Source organism: Rhipicephalus microplus, chromosome 8, assembly GCF_043290135.1.
Source record: "Rhipicephalus microplus isolate Deutch F79 chromosome 8, USDA_Rmic, whole genome shotgun sequence".
NCBI classification, from domain to species: Eukaryota; Metazoa; Arthropoda; class Arachnida; order Ixodida; family Ixodidae; genus Rhipicephalus; species Rhipicephalus microplus.
Genome location: NC_134707.1, coordinates 29,340,064 through 29,363,378, shown reverse-complemented (window position 1 = coordinate 29,363,378; position 23,315 = coordinate 29,340,064). Strand labels below are relative to the sequence as shown.

The 23,315-nt window shown below is 43.9% G+C and overlaps 1 protein-coding gene and 1 pseudogene across 1 annotated transcript in view; both read right to left on the bottom strand.

The window, feature by feature from the left end:
- Nucleotides 1-2,922: 2,922 nt before the first annotated feature.
- LOC119165281 (gastric triacylglycerol lipase) overlaps nucleotides 2,923-23,315 on the bottom strand; it is a 50,600-nt gene continuing 30,207 nt past the window's right edge. The window contains exons 6-9 of the mRNA XM_075870400.1: nucleotides 21,553-21,705; nucleotides 20,741-20,812; nucleotides 18,462-18,530; nucleotides 2,923-4,209 (exon numbers count right to left, since the gene is read on the bottom strand). Of these exons, the coding sequence (XP_075726515.1) occupies nucleotides 3,928-4,209; nucleotides 18,462-18,530; nucleotides 20,741-20,812; nucleotides 21,553-21,705 (576 nt within the window). The 3' untranslated portion in view covers nucleotides 2,923-3,927. The remainder of the gene's footprint in view (nucleotides 4,210-18,461; nucleotides 18,531-20,740; nucleotides 20,813-21,552; nucleotides 21,706-23,315) is intronic.
- On the bottom strand, nucleotides 10,362-11,447 carry LOC142768429 (cyclin-dependent kinase 1 pseudogene; annotated as a pseudogene).

Below are 23,315 nucleotides of genomic sequence, written 5' to 3'. Positions count from 1 at the left end.
GAATGTCAGAACCGAACGTATGCAGTCCTGAATATATTGTAGAAGTTTGTAGATCTACTTCTCGACAAATAGTGCGATGTGATGTGATAACATTCTGTCAAATGAGTCATTGGTTTATTGCAGCGCGGGCCCTTTTTGTAATAATTGCTCATTGTCATAAACAGATTTCTCTTACCAATGTTGGACTGTACCTGTCTTCCCGAATGTTTAATAGCTGTTATAGTGTTTCTTTAAGTGCATCCTCTCAGTGATGTTCAACGAGATTATGAAAACAAATTTGATATTCTTAAGCTAGTCGTTCCATCATGAGCGTGTGAATATTAAAACCGCGCTGCAACTTTATTTATAACAGATCTTGTTCCCCTGTGTCTATCACAGACCAAGATTTAAGACTACTTTCTTCTTCTTATCTAAACACATATGTATTTATTATTAGCAATTTTCACCCTTCATTTACACGTATGTTATGTTAACAGTTGTAAACCTGTAATGCGGTCTATTTCAAACGCACTAAAATTGTCATGAGTAAATCAGAGCTGCATCCAAATGTTGTCGGTTTTAGTAATATAACAGAGGCTCTGAAGTTATACAAACTCTTTGATACGTTATTATCGCGTAGACATAAACATAAACGTACACACAGATTTCGAAATAAGATAAATTGGTGTATATAATACTCGAACATGTTCCATGATCTATAATTATGTTTCGCATATTAATTTTAAAGCAATTATTAAGCAGTGATAGTTGGCAGTGATCAATTCTGTCTCAGATCAGGGATCAAATTCTTGCCTAGAAATGGCGAGTCCACTTCAGCAGTTTTAGTTCATAAAATGTACTTGTTCTAAGTAATTCTATATAGAGAAAAACTGGCGTTGTTTCCTGCTAGTCTTAATAGTGTACTCATGTACAGGAAACAATACAGTTTCGTATGTTCCGGGAACAGTTCACTGTTGGTGTTTTCGTTGCCAAAGTGCTCGTTCAATTTAATTATGACCGTTTTTTAGTCTTACTCTGTAACATAATATCCGTTTACACATTTTTTTTTGTTTAACCAGAGACAGGTAGGAGGGAAAAAACGATTAAAAATTGAGTTCTATACGTGCGAGTCCATGTAAAAATTTACCCGATTTCTGACATCTCGAGTGAATACTCTTGTGCTGACCGCTCCACAGTAAAATAAAGGTGTTCACTTCCTTTAAAGGAGAAACCATAACTCGGAAACAGAGTGTGCTGCACAACTAGCTGTTACTACTGCAAAATAAATCAACTGTATACCTTTTCTTAGCGAAGTAGACATTATCTGCCCTGGTGTTACATATACTGCCCCCTATCAGTCTGAAGAATTTGTAAGTTACCTTCTACACTATTGGTGTATGTGTTTGTTCTACTGTCACCGCCCAAGCCCGAAGCATGCAAAATCACGTTTCATTTTTGTCATCGTACTGATAGCATAGCTTACAGCGAGTACGTTGTAGTTGTGTCGACAATAGTACTACCACATGTTTATACCTGTTCCGCTTTCTTTTTTTTTATCTTGTGCTTTCTAGATTTTCAAATAAAGCATATGTTCCAGGGAAGATACCTCGATGTGATCTCTGCTTTCGAAACTGACTCAATAGCGGTATAGTCGTCTGCCTGATGCAGAGCAATCAACTGCTACCTACTGAGTGAAGGCGTAATAACGGAAGCTCTTCGTGTGGTGCGATATTCCAATCAAAAAGCGTTTTCAAGAAACTTGCACAAGATTTAGTATACTTATGAATTGTTGTGTGGTTGTCATGCAGATTGCTTGTGGTAGATTGCTCACATACGCAACTATGTGAGGGCTACAGTATTTACATGATTGTAGACCAGCCTCGTTGAACTCAATTTGAATGCTGGAATTGTGGGGGGGGGGGGGGCACCTACAATCGAAACCGAACTATAGTTTGAGTAAGAGGTAAACTTACCACGAAAACAAATGAAAATCAACACGCTGTGGCATGGTTACAACCTTATGTTTATGTTCCGGTTTTACCTGTAACATACACCACATTTGTGTGAGTGGGTGATTTTAAATGAAAAGAAGAGAAAAGTGAGCCCCGTAACTGCCTCTCAGGGGGAGGACACCTCAACAGTACCTCACGAGGGGTGGGGATAAGGGAGGGATCAAGAGGATAGGATTGAAATGTAAAGAGATAGAGAAAGAGAGGAAGGAGAGAGCAAGGTGCAGAGACAGCGAACGACAAAAAACTATGGAAGCAAAGAGGAGATAGGAAAGATGGACACGGTCGCAGGAGTCCGAGGACGGGGCACTACTCGGCGAGAGCTCTTGTCGGCGTCAGGAGATGGCGTAGGGCGAGCCCAGTCGGCCAGAGCTGCGCTGTCGTCGGAGATCACGGGAGCACAACCGGTCAGCACGAAATCCAGCGAGCGAGTCACACCACATTTCCTCGTGTACAACTCCCCATCCTTAGCAAAGGTCCGCGGAAATCTTTCTCAAATTGTCCATTCCACTGCAAAGCTGGCTTTTTTGCATGAAGGTAAAGCGCTGTCGTGAAGCCACCTTTGCACTCCAATTTATCGGTTTTTTTTTTTTCAGCGACGTTGTTAACAAAGAGCGATATCAGAAGGCCGACCTACATGCCAGTCGACTACTTTAATACCCTGTTTACATTATTCTAGCCGAATAATGTAAACAGAGCAGGTCTGTGGAATCAGCGAGCTGATCATTTCTTGGACAGCATCAAAACAAGTTGGACTGCCGAGGCTGAGCTAAGCCTGATGTCACGTTCTCGTAGTTTCAATTTTGCTTCTTTCATGCCATCAAAAAATAATAATAATAAGTGAAAACAATGTCACTCATCCATGTTCATATGTCCAGAGCCATTGTAGCTAGCGTCGCATGGCTGAAAGCTTGGCGAAAAAAGAAAAGGTGAGTATTTAAACAACATTTTTTATTGTCGTCAACAAAGAACAGAATCTCCACAGTCAAGCATAAAAATATTTAGTGCTGTTTTTTTTTCTTTTGAATCACCAGAAGGAACACGCACACTCGCACTCGCACTAGATGCACACAGAATAAGTGGCGATGAGGAACTTCACATGAAGGGCCAAAGGGAGGTCCTGGGTCCAACATTGTTTCGTCGGTGGAGTATATCACTTCCATGTGTTCAGGCGCAGCGGCGTCACTCCACTTTCAGCCTGTCAACGGCATTACGCCACTTGCTCTTCATCCAGATGCTTTCAAGAAAGTGCTGCCTGCGTTAAGCTCTTTGAAAAGCTCTCGCCCGTGTTTGCAAGCAGAGCTAGTGCGTGTAGAAGCTTGGGTTCTCGAGAGCACCAGAAGCTCCACACCAGGACACCAGCAGAATTATATTATACTCAAGCTGCATTAGAAAATTATCCTTTTGCAACATCGTTATGGCAAATATACTTTGGAAAGGTCACTTGGTAAGCCAACAAATGCAGACACAAAATGCAGGTGGCGCCACCTCCCCGTGTACTTCCCGCACGCTCTCCGGTCATCATCCATATTGACAACGTTTACTATACTCACCGATCAATGGCTGCCGTCTACTTTAAACTTTTGACAAGGCAAATTTCAATATCCTTTCTGCTTCAAACGGCGTAAGTGCTACAAAATTTATGATGTCACGCTATTAGACAAGTGCGCAGATATCCCACAAAATAAAACCTATTCGCCGAACAAAAAAATTTAAGAATAAAAAATCAGGTGTCTTCATGGGAACGCTGGAGTGACAAATTAAATCAGTGAAAATTAGTAAAACTAATTATTTCGATTCATGAAGGTTCTCATTAAGCAAATAAAGAATAAGTGACGAAGACAGTCGCATGCGCCGCGTGCTACGTGTCTGAGAACCCTGCTTGTAAGACGCCAAGCTTTTGCGACCTCGAGTTTTTCGACGCAGGGAGTAGACGTCGTCACCGCCGTCTGTAGTGGTGGGGCCAGTGTGGCAGAGGCTCGTTCCAGCCTTGGATGAGCGAAATCATGGGCTCGTGGAGCATCAGTGCGGCGTCGTAGCCCACGACAAAGTCCAGGTGCATGAACGTCTCCTGTTGAACCTCGTAGTCGAAGACGATGTTCTCTCCGAGCCGACTCCTCAGACTCTGCACGTCCATCGGGTTGGCGAAACGGTCCGAGGCGCCCGTGAACAGGGCGATGGGTGCGAAGACGTGTTCCAGAGGGTACTCGTAGGGTTCCGGCTGTGCATAAGGGCAAGGGACGTGGAAAGCATCGCGTGTTCAGTCAGCGTCGAACCGCGAAGGCAAAGACAAAGCACTTGGACTCGTACAGCCTCAACGTAAAAAAAAAAAAAGATTAGCACAGGTGAACGGTGGCCAGAGCCGTAAAATTGCTACAGGAAGCGCCGTGTTCTTCCTGAGCACGTCGATAGCGAGATTGCCGAGCACATTTCATTTTCCAAAGTAGGGGTGGCCGGTCAATGCCACCTGAAAAGGTATTTTCAGGCCTGCTCACTGCCGCCGTGACGTCACTCGTTTTGAGCTAGCGAGCACGTGTACGGGAGGCTGCGAATTCATTGCCACCGTAATCTCCCGTTAAAGGGAGAAGGGTTCGTGGCCAGTTTTACACACTGAAGGGCTTTATTCTGATTGATTGATTGATTGATTGATTGATTTGTGGGGTTTAACGTCCCAAAACCACCATATGATTATGAGAGACGCCGTAGTGGAGGGCTCCGGAAATTTCGACCACTGAAGGGCTTTATTCTGTGTTTTGCATCAGGAAAGACTCTGGTTTAAGCGATTTATTACGCTTTAAAGTGTTCAGTAATTTGTCTGTAAGCTATTTATATTTCCACACACAAAAAAAAAAAGTCAGAGAAACATGAGCGCTATAGAACGTGTGGGTAACGTATAACAGCCAAGTTCGATGGCCCAATATTGTGACAAAATAAGTAGTGGAAGTTCATTCCCATACACACACACTCGCACCAGAAGGCGCACAAAAAGTATTTCTACTGATTTGCTAAGTTTCTGCAGTTTTTTTTTGTACTTATTTTTTTGTGTTTAGAGAAATTTATTCTCACAGACAGTGAACATTAATTACAATCCAACAGAACATTGCGACAGAACACAACATCCACAGACACACCAAAAGTTGTTACAAAAAGATATGTGTACATATGTAAACGGAATACAACATACACAACTTACCTAACTAAACAGGAATTGTTACAAAAACAATGTCTATATATGGTAAACGAAGAACACACAAATGAAATGTAGAGATCAATATGTCAGATATTTACATAGTATTTACAAGGTATTTGTATGAGTACTAAACAAAGATTAACCTACCAATCCCAGGCAGGCCTGAAAACAAGCCTTACACGTCTCTCACAGATGAACACAAAACGGCAGCACCAGTGTCGAAGGAATTCCTCCTCGCCCAGAAAGAAGAGTTCCTCCGACAACACAGATATTATTTCTTTGTACAGTCGCTCCAAAATCGGGAAGAGAGCACGGCGGCGACGACCAGCTGCAACAGCTTCACAACAGTTACGCCAAAGACAGTAGGCACCAGCAACAATGATAAGGCAGGCAAAGCGGCCTCGAGAACAACGTCCAGAAGAAACAAAGCGGTTTACTCCGAGGCCACGAAATCTTGCATGCACAGCCCTCCAGAAAACACGAGCAACGACACATTGCCTTATTTTTTTTATTTTTAATAGGAGCAAAGCTCCTTATAGTGACACCCGTTCGTCCCCCGTAGTATGTAACGAGTATAACATTTTGACCTCCAAGAAGATGCTGGTGAGAGACTTCTTCTGTGCGTTGTTGGACAATGAAAAATAATGCTCAATGCACATGTCAATGGCTGCTAATGGGGAATGAGAGACAGGAGCATTCGGCTTTTAGTTAACGCGCAGGCTGCAATCACCATTAGCAGCCATTGGCATGTACATTGAGAACTATCTGACAAGAAAGGGTTGCGACGTTATACTCGCTGGGTGTAACCTCCTTAGCTTTAGAAAGGTTTAGCGAGCGTTGAGCCGCAGTGCCATGAATACAATGAACTTGTATATACCATGAATGAACTCGAAGTGGTTAAAAATGGGAAGTAGATACGAAGCGCAAGCCGTAAGAAAGTAAAAGCCGAATTCTCCGCCTCTCATTTCCCATTAGCAGCCATTGGCATGTACATAGAGCACTATCTGACTGAAAAAGTTTGCTACGTCATACTCGCTGGGCGTAACCTCCTTGGTTTTCGAAAGGTTTAGCGAGCGTTCGGCCGCAGTGCCATGAATACAGTGAACTAGTATATACCATGAACTCGAGGTGGTTAAAGGTGGGAAGTGGACCCGAAGCGCAAGCCGTAAGAAAGTGTGCGTGTGCCACCTCTCGTTTAGTCCTTGGAATGTCCGCTGGATGTCGGTGCTTCTATATGGGGAATATATGATGAAAAGATGCGAGATGGTGGTACTTGGAGTGTTGAATAGATGGACGAACGGACACATAGACAGATGCATGGATGGACGCATGAACGGACGCAGGGGCGGCTGCATGGACGAACGCAGAGACGGACGCACGAACAGACGCACGCACGGTCACACTGATGGACGCATGGACGCTCACACTGACGGACGCATGGACGGACGGAAGCAAGAACGAATGGACGGACGAATTCTTCGCCCCACTCTCCATCATTCACTCCGTGGGTATGCTGCCATTTTTTTTTTTTTTGTTGAGTTAGCACAGTTGTACTTTTTTAGAGCACCTGTCTTCACAGAAACGCAGTTATTGAGGACAGTGTTCGCTGCTGCCACAATTAGGTTGTTCAGCATAATTCCGGGGTGGTGAACACTGCAACAGACAATGAAATCTTCAGTTTCACAAAAATGTGTTGTCACAGACACAAGGGGGTGCCTCTGTTTTGACGTAGTATGAAACTGCGTTGTATTTTAATTGCTGGGGAGCTGTTCAAGGACGATTCAAGCATGCAAAACTGCATTAACAAGAGCTGGCTTGGGAAACTTCAGAGCACTTCTCCAAAGGGTTTTAATAAGGTGATTCCTGTCAAGTTGAATTTCCCAGTCTCGAGATGTGTTATCTTTAGAACAATACTCACAATTAAGCCCCTTTAACGTAGCGTGGACGCAAAAGCCAGCCCTGTATGTGATTACTGGCGAAATGAATTCCTTATTTGTCGTGTCACAGTCCGATAACTCGTACTTCTCTGTCAACTGAGCCCCGTCGAGTGCTGCAGCGCATGACTTCTGTATTTCTTGCATGTCTGAAAATACCAAACTGCCCTGCAGCCTCAGTTTCTTTTTCTGACTATTACACTTCGTGTATTGAGATGCAACATTTAGTTCCTGACAGGCGACGGTACTGTCCAACAGTTTCTTCGAAAATATCCATCTCAAATTTACCCAGCATGATAGAGGCCAGATTCAATTCTTCAAGGCAAGTAACGACACAGCTGCCCAAGTTAGTAACAAGTGAGCCGCACTTAGTGCGTTTCTGTGGGCAGTGCTCTTGTATCCATTTCGATCTCTCGCCAGCTGTCCAAACAATCTAGGAAAAAATTAAGACATTATATCTACTAACCAGTCAAGCTCCTGACTGGGTACTCACAGGTTACGGCCCTTTGATGGCCGTTTCCCGCCATCGACGTACCACCACTTTGAAATCAGGTCAATGAAGTGATCTGTCCCTTCAGCGTATTTTAAATTGAACTCGTTTGCGCGCGTTTTTTTTTTTTTTTTGAGCATCCACAGCAAATGAACTAAAAACCTTTAAAACAAGTTTCACATTCTGGGGCCCGATGTTCTATGGGTACAAACTTTTGTATATATAGCTTAAGGGCCAAACCCCATCACCGCTAAAATGCTCGCGACAGCGACGAGCGACGCGACATAGATTGCCTTCGGGCGAACAGTCGCTTGCGCAGGCAAACTTCATTCATGCGACGTCTTCGGCGAGTGAACTCCACTGTTGGTGGCATGTGGCCGTCCTCTCATATCAAAAATTCCGCCTAGTTGGCAATATGCGGTGCAAAAATAAAATGTGTTTCTGTATAATACAACGCAAGGGGTTTATTTATTGCATTGCAGCAGTTCTTTTATTATGAACGTGCGTACACATAACGTTGTTTCTTCATTGTGCACACGTGACTCGGGTGGAGAGGAGCATGAGAGGAGGTGGTGGTTTCGCAGCACATGGAGAGAACCAGCAGTATACGTAGTCATGCACGGACATCCTGTTCCGGCGCTTTGAGCACAGCACTTCCGGGCGACGTGCGGTGGACTTCTTACACCGTGGTTCTCAATGCCGAAAAACCACTTCCGGGCGATAGGCGGCGGTTCCCAATGGTGGAAAACCGCGCGATCGCGCGAAAGCTACCACCCGACACGTCACGCGAACGCCCATGTATCGTCGCTCATAGCATTGCTCGTCGCTGTCGCGTGCATTTTCGCGTTTGTGGTATTTGGCCTTAACCCATTACTGAACGCCGTGTTGCTCCGAAGGGTGCAAGTCTCAGAGAGCTTAGAGAGATGCTCCTTTAACCCATGCTAACCAAGATGTGTTGCCCCCATCTCGTAGATACCTTAGTATTCAAAGTATGGCTGTGTATAAATCTCGTCCATCGTTATTATATATGACAATCTTTTCATGCGGTTTGAAAAGGCTTCAGCACTTATTCGCATAAGGATAGCACCCCTGGTCACCCTGCTCAATTGCAGAGTTCACGTTATATTGCGAACGAATTTGCATGAGCGTTAATCGATGTGGTATGGTTATTCTGCCAGTAGCACGAATGAATCAATGGGCGTGCGGAGAAACAGTGTGTAAAATACTGGAGAATATCAAGCGCTCTGCAGAGTATCGTACTGAATGGTTGTTTCGGTGCAATGGGTCGAGCTGGTCTTTTACGCAGTCGAGTGCTTCCGTTTTCTTTTTGCGGCAAAATATCACCCGATCTGAGGTCGTCGAGTAAAAATAAAAGCAAGTTGTAACTTGCCCTCAGTTTTTTATCCTTGTCACAAAGGTCTGGAGCCTTGAAGTTTCTTATACTGCCTATAGTACGACTTGAAGGCAGCGCAGATTCTCCAATGTAGCTGGCATGAGGAGGTCCTCAGAAGCCTACTTCACTTTGCTCCAGAAGGCTGTAGCCCCGCCACGGTGGTCTAGTGGCTAAGGTACTCGGCTGCGGACCCGCAGGTCGCGGGATCAAATCCCGGCTGTGGTGGCTGCATTTCCGATGGAGGCGGAAATGTTGTAGGCCCGTGTACTCAGATTTGGGTGCACGTTAAAGAACCCCAGGTGGTCAAAATTTCCGGAGCCCTCCACTACGGCGTCTCTCATAATCATATGGTGGTTTTGGGACGTTAAACCCTACAAATCAATCCAGAAGGCTGTAACTTCAATGTTCACGCTGACAATCACAGATCCTTCGGCGTCCGATGGATAATCATCATATGTGGGAGGCAAGAGAAGAACATTCTCTGCTTCTACTGTAGTCCAGTAGGTTGAGAGGTCGAGACCTTGTGGGCGTGATAGAAAGTCCTCATACGACTTCAACCTATTTTGGCGCTCCTCTTGTCCATGCAAAAAAAAAAATGAATGGACTGCCGAGTGGCTCAAACTTCTATATGCGGTGCTTTGTGGCGTTTCCTTTTTTCATTGCGTAGTCGCTCCCATAAGTTGAGGCATTGAGCAAACTTGTCGACACCCCATGCGTCGAGAATAAGACATGCCACCTCTGTGGAAGCCTTCACTGTCCTGCCAGATCTTGGATGGGTATATTTGGCAGTGGTTCTTAAATATGCCAGAACTCGCACACCTAGAAACCATTTAGGTGTATGGTAGGGTATATGGTATGTGTCAGTTTTAGCGCAATATGTTAGAAACGGATGCAATTATTCCCATAAAATCTAAAGTGTTCACAAGAAATGCCACTGGGTGACAAGAGACGTTCTTTTTATGTGCCTAGGTTGACTACCCTTTGTACGGCCTACTCCCGAATGTTAAAGAGGGTGCACCTATTCAATGCATCTTTTCTCTGCAACTGCCAAAAAGAATGTAATTATATTCAACGATGTTATTGCAGAGACTCAAAGGTTACTACTGAATTTAAAAATAAATTATTCATAAAGTTTGTACTGGAAAATTTTAAAAGGAAATTGATATAGCAAGTACTCGTGAAAAATTACGCTTAATAAATCAGTACGCTTAGTTGAGCCTTCTAAAATTACCTTTTAAAAGTGTATCCACCCATCTACCAATATATAGTTAAACTTTTTTCTGGTTTAGCAGCTGCCTTCCTCACATTCACAAACACGTGACATTATTCTCCAACACATCCCTGATGCAGCATACTATACACGGCATCAGTTACAACTTTCTGGCTTTATTTACTGCAGGAAGCGAGACGCGTTGTCAGAAAGCCGTCTTCCTCACTTTTCACAGCCCATATTCCGCGATGGATGGCTTCCGGCTTGTGCGTCACGTTCTAGCTGCCAAGACAAAGTCTCAATGTCCTTTTTTCTCGGTGGTGCCCACCGCCTGATTGCAAGCGCTCGATCCGGCCAGGTAGGGGTGTGCGGCGGCGTCTTTGGCCGAGATCCTCTCACGAGGGCTGTAGATAAGCATCTTCAAAAGCAGATCTACCGCCTCGCAGTCCGCCTCTGGAAGCAGCTCGGCCACGATGTTCTTTCTCCACATCGGAAAGGTCGGCTTGTAGTTTGGTAGCTGCGTCACTTCTGGCCACGTGTCCGTTGTCGGCGTACCGAGGACGCGGAAGATGCGAAACAGCTGGTCGATCTCCGAATCCCCGCGGAAGAGGGTTTTACCGGTTAGCAGCTCGAAGAAGATGCACCCGATACTCCACACGTCCACCGGTGTCGAGTAACGACTGGCCCCCATGAGAATCTCCGGCGCCCGGTACCAGAGGGTGACCACCTCGTGTGTGAAGATGTGGACAGGCACCGTGAAGGCACGGCACAAGCCAAAGTCGGCGACCTTGAGGCCGCCATTGTCGTCAATAAGAATGTTTTCTGGCTTCAGGTCACGGTGCAGAACCCGCCTTTGGTGGCAGAAGAGGATGGCGTCTACCAGCTGACCGAGGTACTTCTTAACGACGGCGCCGTTCAGGGTCTTATTCTTGGGCTGAGTATCCAGGAGCTTCTTGAGGTCCATGGCCATGTACTCGAAGACCAAGTATATAGCCTTGGACGGTGGCATGACGACTTCTAAGAGACGCACTATGTTCTCGTGCTTTAGCTCCCGTAGGAGGGCCACCTCTCGTATAGTCGTAACTGGCACGCCTTCCTCTGCGCCATCGACTCGGATCTTCTTGATGGCCACGATCTTGTTAGTCGCCTTGCACTTTGCCTTGTAGACGACGCCATACGTGCCTTCGCCGATCTTCTCCATCATGACGTAGTTCTTTATCCTGTCATCGCCGGTCTCGGATGCCGTGCCTGCAGACATCGTGACGTTACGCCCAGATTTTTGGTCTAGAGAGCTGTGAGTGGCTGCCGAGAACCGTTGGAACAATACCGGTACGAGTGGCAGCTCGTGAAAGCTGACCGCGTGCTTTGATGATAATAATGATGATGCCTCCACTATGGCTCTTGCCCACTCAGGGGGATTGGCCAAGAATTGAGGATATGAAATTTAAAGCCTTTCGAATGATACCTAATCCTAACAGGAGGAGGATGAAGCACACGTAAATACAGAAAGAGTGCAATATTTTTCGCTATTTTGACCAGACAGATTAACATATATCTCGAATTGAAATTGCAGTAATTTCGAACACGTTTAAAATTGACGTTTAGAATTTGCTTAATAATATTATAACAACAAATATGCAAATTGGAATTTAGAGGCGCATTCGTTTTGTTTCACGAAGATAGCTGCAAACGGCTTTAAAGGCATTGCTGTGGCTGTAGCCCAGAACCGAAGCTTTGCCTGCTTTTACTTCTTCTTCTTCTCCTCTTCTCATGGCTCTTGTCCAATGCAGGGCATTGGCCATCGAAGGGGTTCGTTTTTTTTCGTTTTTTTTCTTTGGTCGATGTTCTTTTCGCGTGTATGTTGCAAACACGGGCATAATTGTGAATCTAGTTTTTCATTGGCGGGATTGTAGTACGGACTTCAACAAGAACAGCGTGGGCAAAGTGGCCTTGACATAAAGGCAAGATGACAAAAGATCACGAAAGAATGGATCGAGATCAAAGTTACAATAATATTATCCCTTGGCGTCACTTCATCAGGTTGCTGCGACAATGATGTATGCTCTACTTTGTTTGAATACATCAAAGCAACAACAATTTTACCGTGTTATTCTATCCTTACTTTTTTCAGATTCTTAGTCTATAGTTCGAATTTTTTTTTAGCGGGCAACAGAGATGACCTGGCCGCTTGTTCAGTAAGCATTTTTATTTCTTCCATGTTTTATCTCTAAACTAATTTTGCAGATTGAATTCAGTTTCATTACTTTAAGCATCCTGCCACCCAGTTCTTTGCCCATCCTTCTTTGTGGGTGAGCGCCATCTATGTGGGGTCACCATCATGATCATCATGGCATTTATCAGGCTCAATTTCTGGCAATCGTACTTGCGCTGCGCAGATCGCCCAGTATCTGTCGGCAATCGCCATTATAACAGACTGCCTCTCTGTCTGTTCTCACTTAGGTGCGCCCAATTTGTAAAGTGCCTACGGCAGTGTATTTTCTTGAAAAAGCATGCAGATATTGCTGCTCTAAAAAAGTGTCAATTACAAAGCTACGATGTCGAGTCCTCCCATTGAACTTTAACCCTTACAAGTCTGGTCTGACTCAGCCACCTTTAACTGTGCCTTATCTGTAATGACAATGGGATTGAATCACTGAATGACTTTTTTTGGCAAGTCGAATGTTAAATAAAAAAGAAACATCTAGAAGAGCCACGGCTTACATGACAGCAATAAGGTTTAGAAACCTTTGTTTACATAATGAAATCAACTCCTTCTCATTAAATAAATTTCGAGATTTCGCACATCTAAGATGCTGCTGGAATAAACAGTGGTGCGCAACACGGCAATTGGAAGTTACTTATACGAGATTGCGTTGTAGGATTCCGCAACTAAATTGTTATTCACATAAAGCTGGTCTAAAGGCGTCACCGTTACGTCAGGTTTGCGAAGAAATGAAAACAATAGATAATTTCTTTTTTTTTCGCCAATATTATTATCATCGAAAAAGATTCCTGGTAGTACCACTTGAAAAATTAGGATTAGAATTAAATGTGGCAGTAATTTTATTGTTTAACAGCATAAAATTAGGTTATAGCTACAAGGACGTCTGCTCTGCGGTATTTGACTAATAACTGAAACAAAGCGATTGCCGTGTTAGTGTACATTTTTTACATATATATTCCGTTTCGGACCCAACACTACTTCTGTCTCGAACCACATCTGATAGCCTGCATGCTTGCTCAGATATACTCCTTTTTCGATTATTATTTGATTTTTTTCTATTTACATATACTTTTTTTTTTGGTCCAAAGTTACTTTGTGTAGTAAAACCATAAGCCCTTAACGTAAAGATCCTGCCACCCGTTTCTTGGCGCTGATGCTGACTTTTTTGGTGCACCTTAACACAAATGGAATGACTGCGTTACCTGACGCACACGTAAAACCGAAAAAAAAACGTAAAACATTTTTTTTTTATTTTCTTTCTGGGTAAAGCGATGTGCTATAGCGAAGTAGTAGTTCGGGTTATGGTCTACGCGTCTGAATAGGATGATGATGTGCCAACTGCAGCTGATTAAGACATTCTTTTCTAGAGTTAGCAGCACTGAGGCTGTACCTAATTAGCAGTATACTGAGGCTGGTTGGCTGTACTGACGCAGTGTGGCGCGATTTCAACAATTTTTTTTAGTTCTGGCTTGACTCAGCGCAAAAGTAAGATATGTCACCCAATTGGCGAAAATTTGCACCAGTTCACCACGAATACTTCCAATCACGCAATTAGTGATTGGAGCTAAAAACCGAGGTTCACTTGCAGAGTTGAACGTACCTCATACACGCCATCCCCGCACAATAAGTTGCTGTGCCCATCTCGTGCGACGTAAGCACGCTCACAGTAAATCGCTCAGTACATGCCATCAATACTAGGTTAAATTGAACAAACTAAAAAAAATAATTTAACGTGCCCCGCGTTTGTCACGCACAAATAACGCGACAAAACGTACTCACAGGTACAGATGAACGCGAATAAGCGTCTTAGTTGTTACCTCGCTGTGTCTGAAAAGCACGCTCTTTTCGACTGTGCAACAATTGCAGTGACCTTTGTGCGCCCGGTAATTACAACAGAACAGAAGAAGGGCACGTGAGTGAGCGTCCAGGGGCTTTACGTCCACCCCCTCATATCTGCGAGGCAAAAGTACGCGTGGGAGATTCGAGCTTGCGCCGACGAGCGCTCATTGCGCCATCTTGCTGGTAATGCTGAAAACACAATAGTCCCCCCGCCCCCCGAGATGCCCGACAGCAGCGGTAAGTGGAATATATAAGTAGCTTGCCGGTTGAACGTGGAAGGACGGGCTGCTTCGTGGCTCAGTGGTTAACGCCTCGTAGTCACGTTTCGCAGGTTCAATGTTTCATTGCGCGCGCACCGGAGTCTCTTTCTGAATTTTTTTCTTTGCGTTTTAATATATATATATATATATATATATATATATATATATATATATATATATATATATATATATATATATATATATCCGTGTTTTGACACAATAATAATGAGACCTAACAGACAATAATGCCAAGGAATGTATAGGGGAAGGTACTACAACTAATGTAATGTAAATAAGACGAAAAAAAAGCGGGTGAAAAATGACTTGTCGTGAGCATATATACGGTGAGCCACGTCGACGCTGGCGGCAAAATCCAGCCGAGAGTTAGTGCATGCACAATGTCACAGATGGTGCATAATGTTCTGTCATTTTTTTACGGTTCACTTTTATAATTAGCATTTTTTAGTTTAGATTTCTAGGAGCGAAGCTCCATAAGGCATCACCCAATCGTCCTCTGTAGGAACCAGCTCACTCGGGTATGTGCTACAGTGGAGTTTAGTTCTTGTATTGTCCGCTACACGGCGGTACTTGTATATAACAAGTATATGATGAAAAGATGCGAGATGGTGGTACTTGTAGTGTTCGCTAGATGGACGGACATACAGACAGACGCACGGACGGAAAGATCGACCCACAGTTTGGAAGGACGGATGAATGCACGAACGGGAGGACGGACGCTTCGCCCTACTCATCATCATTCAGCCCGTGCATATGCCATGACTTTTTATCTAACTTGTAACTCACGCATAGAGTTTCATTGAAATCGATTCAATACTTCTTGAGAAAAGGTACAGGGAAGTTGAAAACTTTATTTTAAAAAACGCAATTTCAAAAAAGGAAGTCCTACGTGTGCCTACCGTTTACGCCAGAGGGCACAAGGCGTACTTCGGCGTGTAATTTCAACCGCTTGGAACGGCCGCTCGACGTTGGACTTCCAGATGTTTCTTCCTCAAAGTACATGCAATTAATTTTCTGGTGTCAAAATTATAAACTAAGTTCTTGGGGGGTGTAACGTACCATACCACCTTAATAAAGCGCTTTACTGTTGGTGTCTACAGGCATCCGAATTCTGCTGAAGTACATCGGTACGAATCTCCAAGAAACACATTAGGCAAAAGAGCCGGCGAGACTGGCGCGAAATTGCAATGCCGCAATAAGTGGTTTGCTTGGAACAACGGCAAGAAAATACATTGCACAAATCCGATGCACCAAGCAACGCATCAGCCTTCTTCCTTTTTTCTCAACATAAACTGAGTTTTACAAGATGCCCGTGGTTCTATTCGCAAATAGCGGAGTGTTTACCGATATTGAAGGAAAAAACGCCTATTGAGAGTGCAGTGCCACGCGCGTTTGTTAATTTATTGTCCGACTTTACGATAACAAGTCAGGAGTGCACACATGTTTATTTTAAAGCAAGAATGAAATGCGTTCCAGATTGTACCAGTGGAATGACTCAGAGGATTGTAGTATGGACGAACACGTACCTTCGGGTTACGAAAAGGACGGGTGTCGACGTCGTCTCAACAAATGGCACTTGCTCTTTAGATGTCCTTCGGATGGGAGAACACTCGCACCTTCGGTCCATTGTAATTGCCGCACCAAGTAGGCACGCAACATCGCTTCAACGTGCAGATTTGCAGAAGTACACTGTGCGAATATACAGTGCACAAGGCGCATCTGTATACATACGCCACGCTTCACCGACACAGAAAAGCCAGTTGCCAACAAGCACACCAGCACGCCACGAAAGCGTTCGTTGGGATTGGCAATCAATTTCAGTGGAGCGGCGTGAATAAACGCAAGCACGTCTATGAATCGAAATGTTGCGTTGAAAACTGAGTGACGTCAGATCCTGAGGCAAGAACAGTGAGCAGGCCTGCAATTATCGAGGTGGCATTAGACCATCGCATCGGCGCAAAGCAGCTTATCTTGCTGTTGACTCCTCCGATAGCCCACTCCTTAAAGGAACGCTTTTTCATAGCCTATCGGCAGATGAAGCTATGCACACAATATAATTTTATTCTTGTTTCTGTTTTCTTTTTTCCCTGAAGTAGCGAGCAAACATGTCACCGATGCCCACAAGAACATGCTTTTTGTGAGGCTACCGGGCGCACCTGTTGTGGAAAACGGAATGTGCTTGTCACTCTCGACATCGATGGTCTCTGTAAAAACGCCGCGCCACGTATAGCACTCTTGCCATTCCAGCAACGCACTACTGACAATCTTTTTTCTCCTGGTACTGTACATTAGTCTATTACATTTCACAGAAAAACTGGTTATAATAGAAGTATGAACAGCGTTTGTCGGCGCTGTTGGTGACAGCTTGAACACCGTTGTCCAAAAAACCTTAATAAAATCAATGCTGTTTGGTACAAGAGACCGAATTTCAACCTAGCTTGCGCGAGTGTTGAAAAAACAAACAGCGCAAAAAACGAGACACCACACGAAGAAGTACACCTACAGAGCACTGCTAATATGCTCTGTATGTGTACTTTTTCGTCTGTCTCTCGTTTTTCGCACTGTTTTTTTTTTTTCAACTATGTTGTACCAACACGCCCAAGCGACTACTTTAGCTGCACAGGGTGTGGGACAGCGCATGCCCACAAAGCGCACTCTACTGGGCGCATTGTTTGTTAGGCAGCTCCTCCTTGAAGACTTTAAACCATAGCATGAGGGGGGGGGGGGTGTAGCGTATAATCAAACTTTTTGATTATACCCTAAATTTGAAGGGCGCTAATTTGGGGCGAAGTATACGATGGTCCCACCTGAGCACACTTTGTGCGCATGTGATTCTCTCTTTCACCCCGGTTGCAACTTGGCAGCGCCATATGGCGCTGACGCACGGAGAAGTCATGCACCGCTCAGGCAGGAGAGTTAAAATATCTGGTTAGCCGCACGGGTGCCTAAACAAAGCGATGTTTAAAGCAAGGGAATGCTTACCAATGATTATGTTTGTGTGAACGATCTACACTGGCAGAGGGAAAATATTATAGGTCACCGTAACAACAGTCTCCTTTCCTCTTTAGTAAAACAGCGTGGAGTAAGATCGTGTCCTCATGGAGGCGGGAATGCTGTAGGCCCGTGAGCTCAGATTTGGGTGCACGTTAAAAAAAACCCAGGTGGTCGAAATTTCCGGAGCCCTCCACTACGGCGTCTCTCATAATCGTATCGTGGTTTTGGAACGTTACACCCCACATATCAATCAATCAATCAATCAATCAATCATGATCGTGTCACCCCCTCCACCCGAATTGCTCACGTTAGCATCACCGGTAAACTGACGTGCTGTAAGTTGTAATACGGATGCGGAAAGGCTGAAATACACTGTTTACCCCTTTTAACGGGTGCATTGTCTCTTTCACGGCGAAGCCAATTCCTTTACAACGTATGCAAAACAATTTACATGCAGAATGATGCATTTTCTACTTCAAAAACATGTAGCGGCTCACTGATAGCATCCTGACGGGCACGCTTCGCATTCCCTGGTGTATTAAAATGTACTGGTTGGCTTCGTATGTTGCAATGCATAAAGTAGCACCATGATGTAACAGCATTACATGCTATTGTGTATTGAAATCTCATGTCTCTCAGTTTCAGTATCTAGAAGGAGTATACATATCCTATAATGATTTAATGAAACCTAGCTGCTTTTTTTTTAAACGTTGTTTCATGTAACTTTTACAAAGCTTTCTGTTCTCGAAGGTTATATCTGCTAAAGATGTGCGCATCACCAACGCATCTTCTTTTCCCGTAAATGGTACTAACACTGCCTCATGATTCACCGCGATCTAAATAATTGTAGATATTCTTAAGGATGGCTTGAAAAAAACGTTTACGATGTTTACCCGTAGTTGAAAGCATCGGAGCACTCACCTGGTTATATCGTATCAAGTTTTCTGTGAATCCGTAGTTGTACATAATGAAATTTTGCGCTCTGTACATCTGAAACAGCAAAACGGACATGAGCCACGTCGTATACCACACTTTATGGAGAGAACGTTATGGTAGTGTCTCGTTCTTTTTTCAGCGCTCTTCAAATGAAGCAATAAATACAAAAAAAACTAGAAATATAAAGCACTTGTTCTTTTTGGTAGATATATCCTTTCAAATAAGACGTCGAGAAATTATGTTCGTTTGCATAATCATAGCCCTAAAATTGTTGAAGATGTCTTGCTTCTTGTCTGATATCGTTGGAAGTGTGTGTCTATAACATAAAGTAAACTTTTTTTCAACACTCACTCAAGTCGCATCTACATCTAGCTACACCAGATGATTCGTGTAATATGTAGCACGAAACATGGCAACCTGCAGAACACATTTTATGACGCGCCCAAATACACGATTAAAATGCAGTCTTTTCAGAACAGCTTGCGGTGCAGCGGAAAGCCGCGCTAATCAGCTCAGATCGGCCAGATCAAATTTGGGCTATCGAAGCAACGGTGCCATCCGGCCTAAATATACCATATTGATCTTAATGTTTTCGGGCAGGCACCCGAAGACAGTAATGAGAAACATTAAGATGAGCTATATCAAGCGAGCACGTGAGGGGGTTGTGAAACAGTTATTCAAACCATCATCATCATCGCCATCATCATCAGCCTGACTACGTCCACTGCAGGACAAAGGCCTCTCTCATGTTCCGCCAGTCAACTCGGTCCTGTGTTTGCTGCTGCCACTTTATACCCTCAAAATTCTTAATCTCATCTGCCCACATAGCTTTGTCTTCCCCTGACCCACTTGCCCTCTCTGCGATTCCAGTCAGTTACCCTTAATGACCAGCGGTTATCCTGTCTACGCGCTACATGCCCGGCCCATGTCAATTTCCTCTTCTTTATTTCAACTATGATATCCTTAACCCCGGTTTGTTCCCTAGTCCACTCAGCTCTCTTCTTGTCTTTCAAGGTTACACCTACCATTTTTCTTTCCATTGCTCGCTGCGCCGTCCTCAATTTAATCTGAACCCTCTTTGTAAGTCTCAAGGTTTCTGCTCCACAGCTAAATACCGGCAAGATGCAGCTGTTATATACCTTTCACTTGAGGCATAGTGGCAATCTACCTGTCATGATCTGAGAGTGCTCGCCAAATGTGCTCCACCCCATTCTTATTATTCTAGTTACTTCAATATCGCGGTTCGGCTACGCGATTATTACCTGCCCTAAGTAGACATACTCTTTTACAACTTGAAGTGCACTATTACCTATATCGAAGCGCTGCCCTTTTTCGAGGTTGTTGTACATTACTTTCGTTTTCTGCAGATTAATTTTAAAACCCACCTTTCTGCTCTCCTTGTCTAACTCCGTAATCATGAGTTGCAATTCGTCCCCTGAGTTACTCAGCAAAGCAATGTCATCGGCGAAGCTCAGGTTACTAAGGTACTTTATCTTAACTTGTCTTTCAAGGCAAAATTGTCTTTCAAGGCAAAATTAGTTTGCAAAAGTAACAGTAACTTCTAAGTAAAAGCTACATCACTACATGATAATAAAATACGCAATTAATCACTGCGTTCCGCGCAGCATACTCTTACCTGCCAAGTTTATAGCGTGGCTGCTGTGATACTAAATATAGCAAGTAAGCATACGTAGTAAGCAAGTAAGCATACATAGTATTCGAAACATAGCATGTGGAACTAAAGGCATCGGCATCGAAGCTTCAGTGTCTCTTCAGGCTTCGACCAACATATATATTGGTATAACTGAGACAGCTGATATCACGGAAATGTTCGCTCACGTTCCACCATGTTGGCATATTCAACCGATACGAGAGAACGTAACGGCCCTGTCAGCCAATTGAAGTCGGCGAGATGGCGAATTTAAAAGTGCAATGCAACCACCGGTCCAGTCTACCAAAAACATCACAAGCATTCTGGGCTAACACGCAACGCCTTCCTCAAAATTGTACTTTTTTAATTCACCCTATGCAGTCACTCAGTCAGTCATATTAGTAGTCAATCACGTGACGGGGCTCAATTTGGAGGCCGCTTTTCTTTCAAGCGCAGAGAGAACCTTGCCAGGCTCTCTTAGAGAAACTGTTATTCGTTTCTAGGGTCTTCCTTATCTGATGAAAATTTCAGGTTAGCAAAATGAAACAGCTTTAATATTTAAGGTCACGTGCATATATTGGTCAATAAAACCATACCCACCACGTTGGCTTACCTGTGTATAATGAATTATATTGCGTATTGACGTTCCGGCTGGCATATGGGCAAGGTACACAGGTATCCGTGTCTGAAAAGCAAATAATAGCCCAATGTCACTAATAGCCCAGCAACACTAACGCTAATCAAATGGAAAAGATTTCAAGAGTGCGCTTAAACTAATAGATATTTAACATAGTCCTTCTTTCTCACTACTATCTTGCTTACCTGACCAACTAATCGATTGAATCAGTTAAGAAATGACCGTAATGTAATTTCTCATAGGTTGTTCAATAAATATTACATATAATTTAACTGATTGATTGATTGATTGATTGATTGATGTGTGGGGTTTAACGTCCCAAAACCACTATATGTTTATGAGAGACGCCTTAGTGGAGGGCTCCGGAAATTTCGACCACCTGGGATTCTTTAACGTGCGCCCAAATCTGAGCACACTGTCCTACCACATTTCCCCCTCCATCGGAAATGCAGCCGCCACAGCCGTGATTCGATCATGTGACTAGCGGGTCAGCAGCCGAGTACTTTAGCCACTAGACCACCGCGGTGGGGCATAATTTAACTGACTTGTAGGATCATTGTCAAGCCGACATTCCTTTAAGCATGGTACTCACGCTTTTTAATTATTTCTGGCACAATTAACAAAGAAATTGATATATTACGCCCTGTACTGCACGCTTCTCAGCACTATGTTCTTCTTTTTCAGCTCAGTGCCTCGCCTCGAAAATTGCTCAAGAGTTTATCTAGTGGTAGTAATTGTATGCAATACTGGATGTACTTAGTCTTCCTGTGGAAAGAAGCTATACATACCTTGTTCAACTGCTCACGGCTCGCCCCCACGGCCACGTTAACCGGAAGGAAACAGGCTCCTCGAAAGACATTGTTGCAAAACTGGTTGATCAGGAACTGGGTTGTTTCACTGGACGTCAGCAGTGCTCCATTGGTGAAGTAGTGTAACACGGACTGCACAGTTAGTGCCACGCAATAAAGTATTGAATTAATAGGTGACTTTGGACGTTTGATGTCTCATTATACGAGTGTCGAGAATGCCACTTACTGATCCACACCAAAAAAAATGCATTGCAATGACATAAAGCACAATGTTAACTATATGAAACTTTACAAATGGCATGTGATAACTGCAGCTGCTACTATCGCCCAGTTTCTCCATGAGCGGCCTCACTTTAGTGCACCAAAATAAAAACCCCTAAAAGTGTTAGATAAGCTAAACAATCACCACTTGTCGAAGGGAAGGGTCTTGGGTCAGTGGCTGCACTCATCCTCAGAACAACAGGCTTTAAAAGGATCACTGTATTTTTTTTCCTACAACTGGTCTTAAAGAAAGAGTTTAAGCAGTGTCGCTCATTGTATTGTTTTATTTCTCCATTTTTATCATTGCTTATTTTTGTTGTAACATTCCTTTTTTGTCACTTTTCACTGGCTAACGTCCCAGTCCTTCCGTCCTTAGCTTCATTTTCTCTTTCATTATGGGTGTAACAGTGGTGTGTGCTTAACAAATTTTGCTAGTACTAAGCGAAGTTCAACTAGTTGGCATGAATTGCCCGTACAACTAGGTAGAACGCATTGCTGGGTGAGTTGGTGCATCGTACAATAATATTAGTAGAGCGAAAAAAAAAGAAAGAAGAAACACAGTAGACAAGTATAGACAGGTCTCCTTTGCACTCTGCTTTTATTTTTAGACAACGAGGTAAGTGTGCGAACAAGGACGTGATAGCGGGTAAAATAGAGCCACACGAACGCCGAAACAGTGTCAGTCTGAGTGTATTAGAAATGAAACAATGAAGAAAAAATGGGACGCTTAGTAGGTATGCATAAAACGGCTTTTATGTTGACTGTTTTTATTACTTTGCATCCAAGCCTGCACTGCGGCAGTTTTTCGAGGAATATTTCTTTGCAAGCTCATCTTTTGTTTTGATACGTGCTATTGCGTTTGAGACACTTGACTGGCAGTAATTGCGAATTAAGTAATAACGATGTGAGAAACAAACAACTAATCTTTCACTAGGCTCACTAAAGAGGCTCACTTATAAAACGCTCTTAGTAAACTTCTAGAGGAAAAAAGTTGGCCCCGTATCTGCATGTTAATCTACAAATGTCGTCGAAAGACGATAGTCTTGCGTGTGGAGAGAGTGAACAAAATATTTATTTGATATTCTGCACAAGAAAATCGGTGAATGGTATTTTGGAGGCGCTGCATTAGAGTGCCTCGAGCGTGCAGCGGAGGCGAACGAGCGCATCAAGTCACGTCACACGTGAGACATGAGCGCCATCTGGCAGTTTTCTTAGAAAACGGAGCACGTGGCTCTGAGACGGGTGTGTGTGCCCGTCTCAGAGGTGATAAGGTGTAGAACGCAAGGCGACGGGTAGGTGCCACCAGCGTCTCGTCTTAGCAAAGCGTTGGAAACACTCGCCTTTTCGTGCATGCGTTGCATGGTCACCACAGCGTGGTAAGCACTACGGTCCTTAAAATTACTTATGTATGCATTTTCTAGTAAAAGACGCACATGCAGAATATGTACGTGTTGTTATGGTGCCCCAGACATGCGCAATAA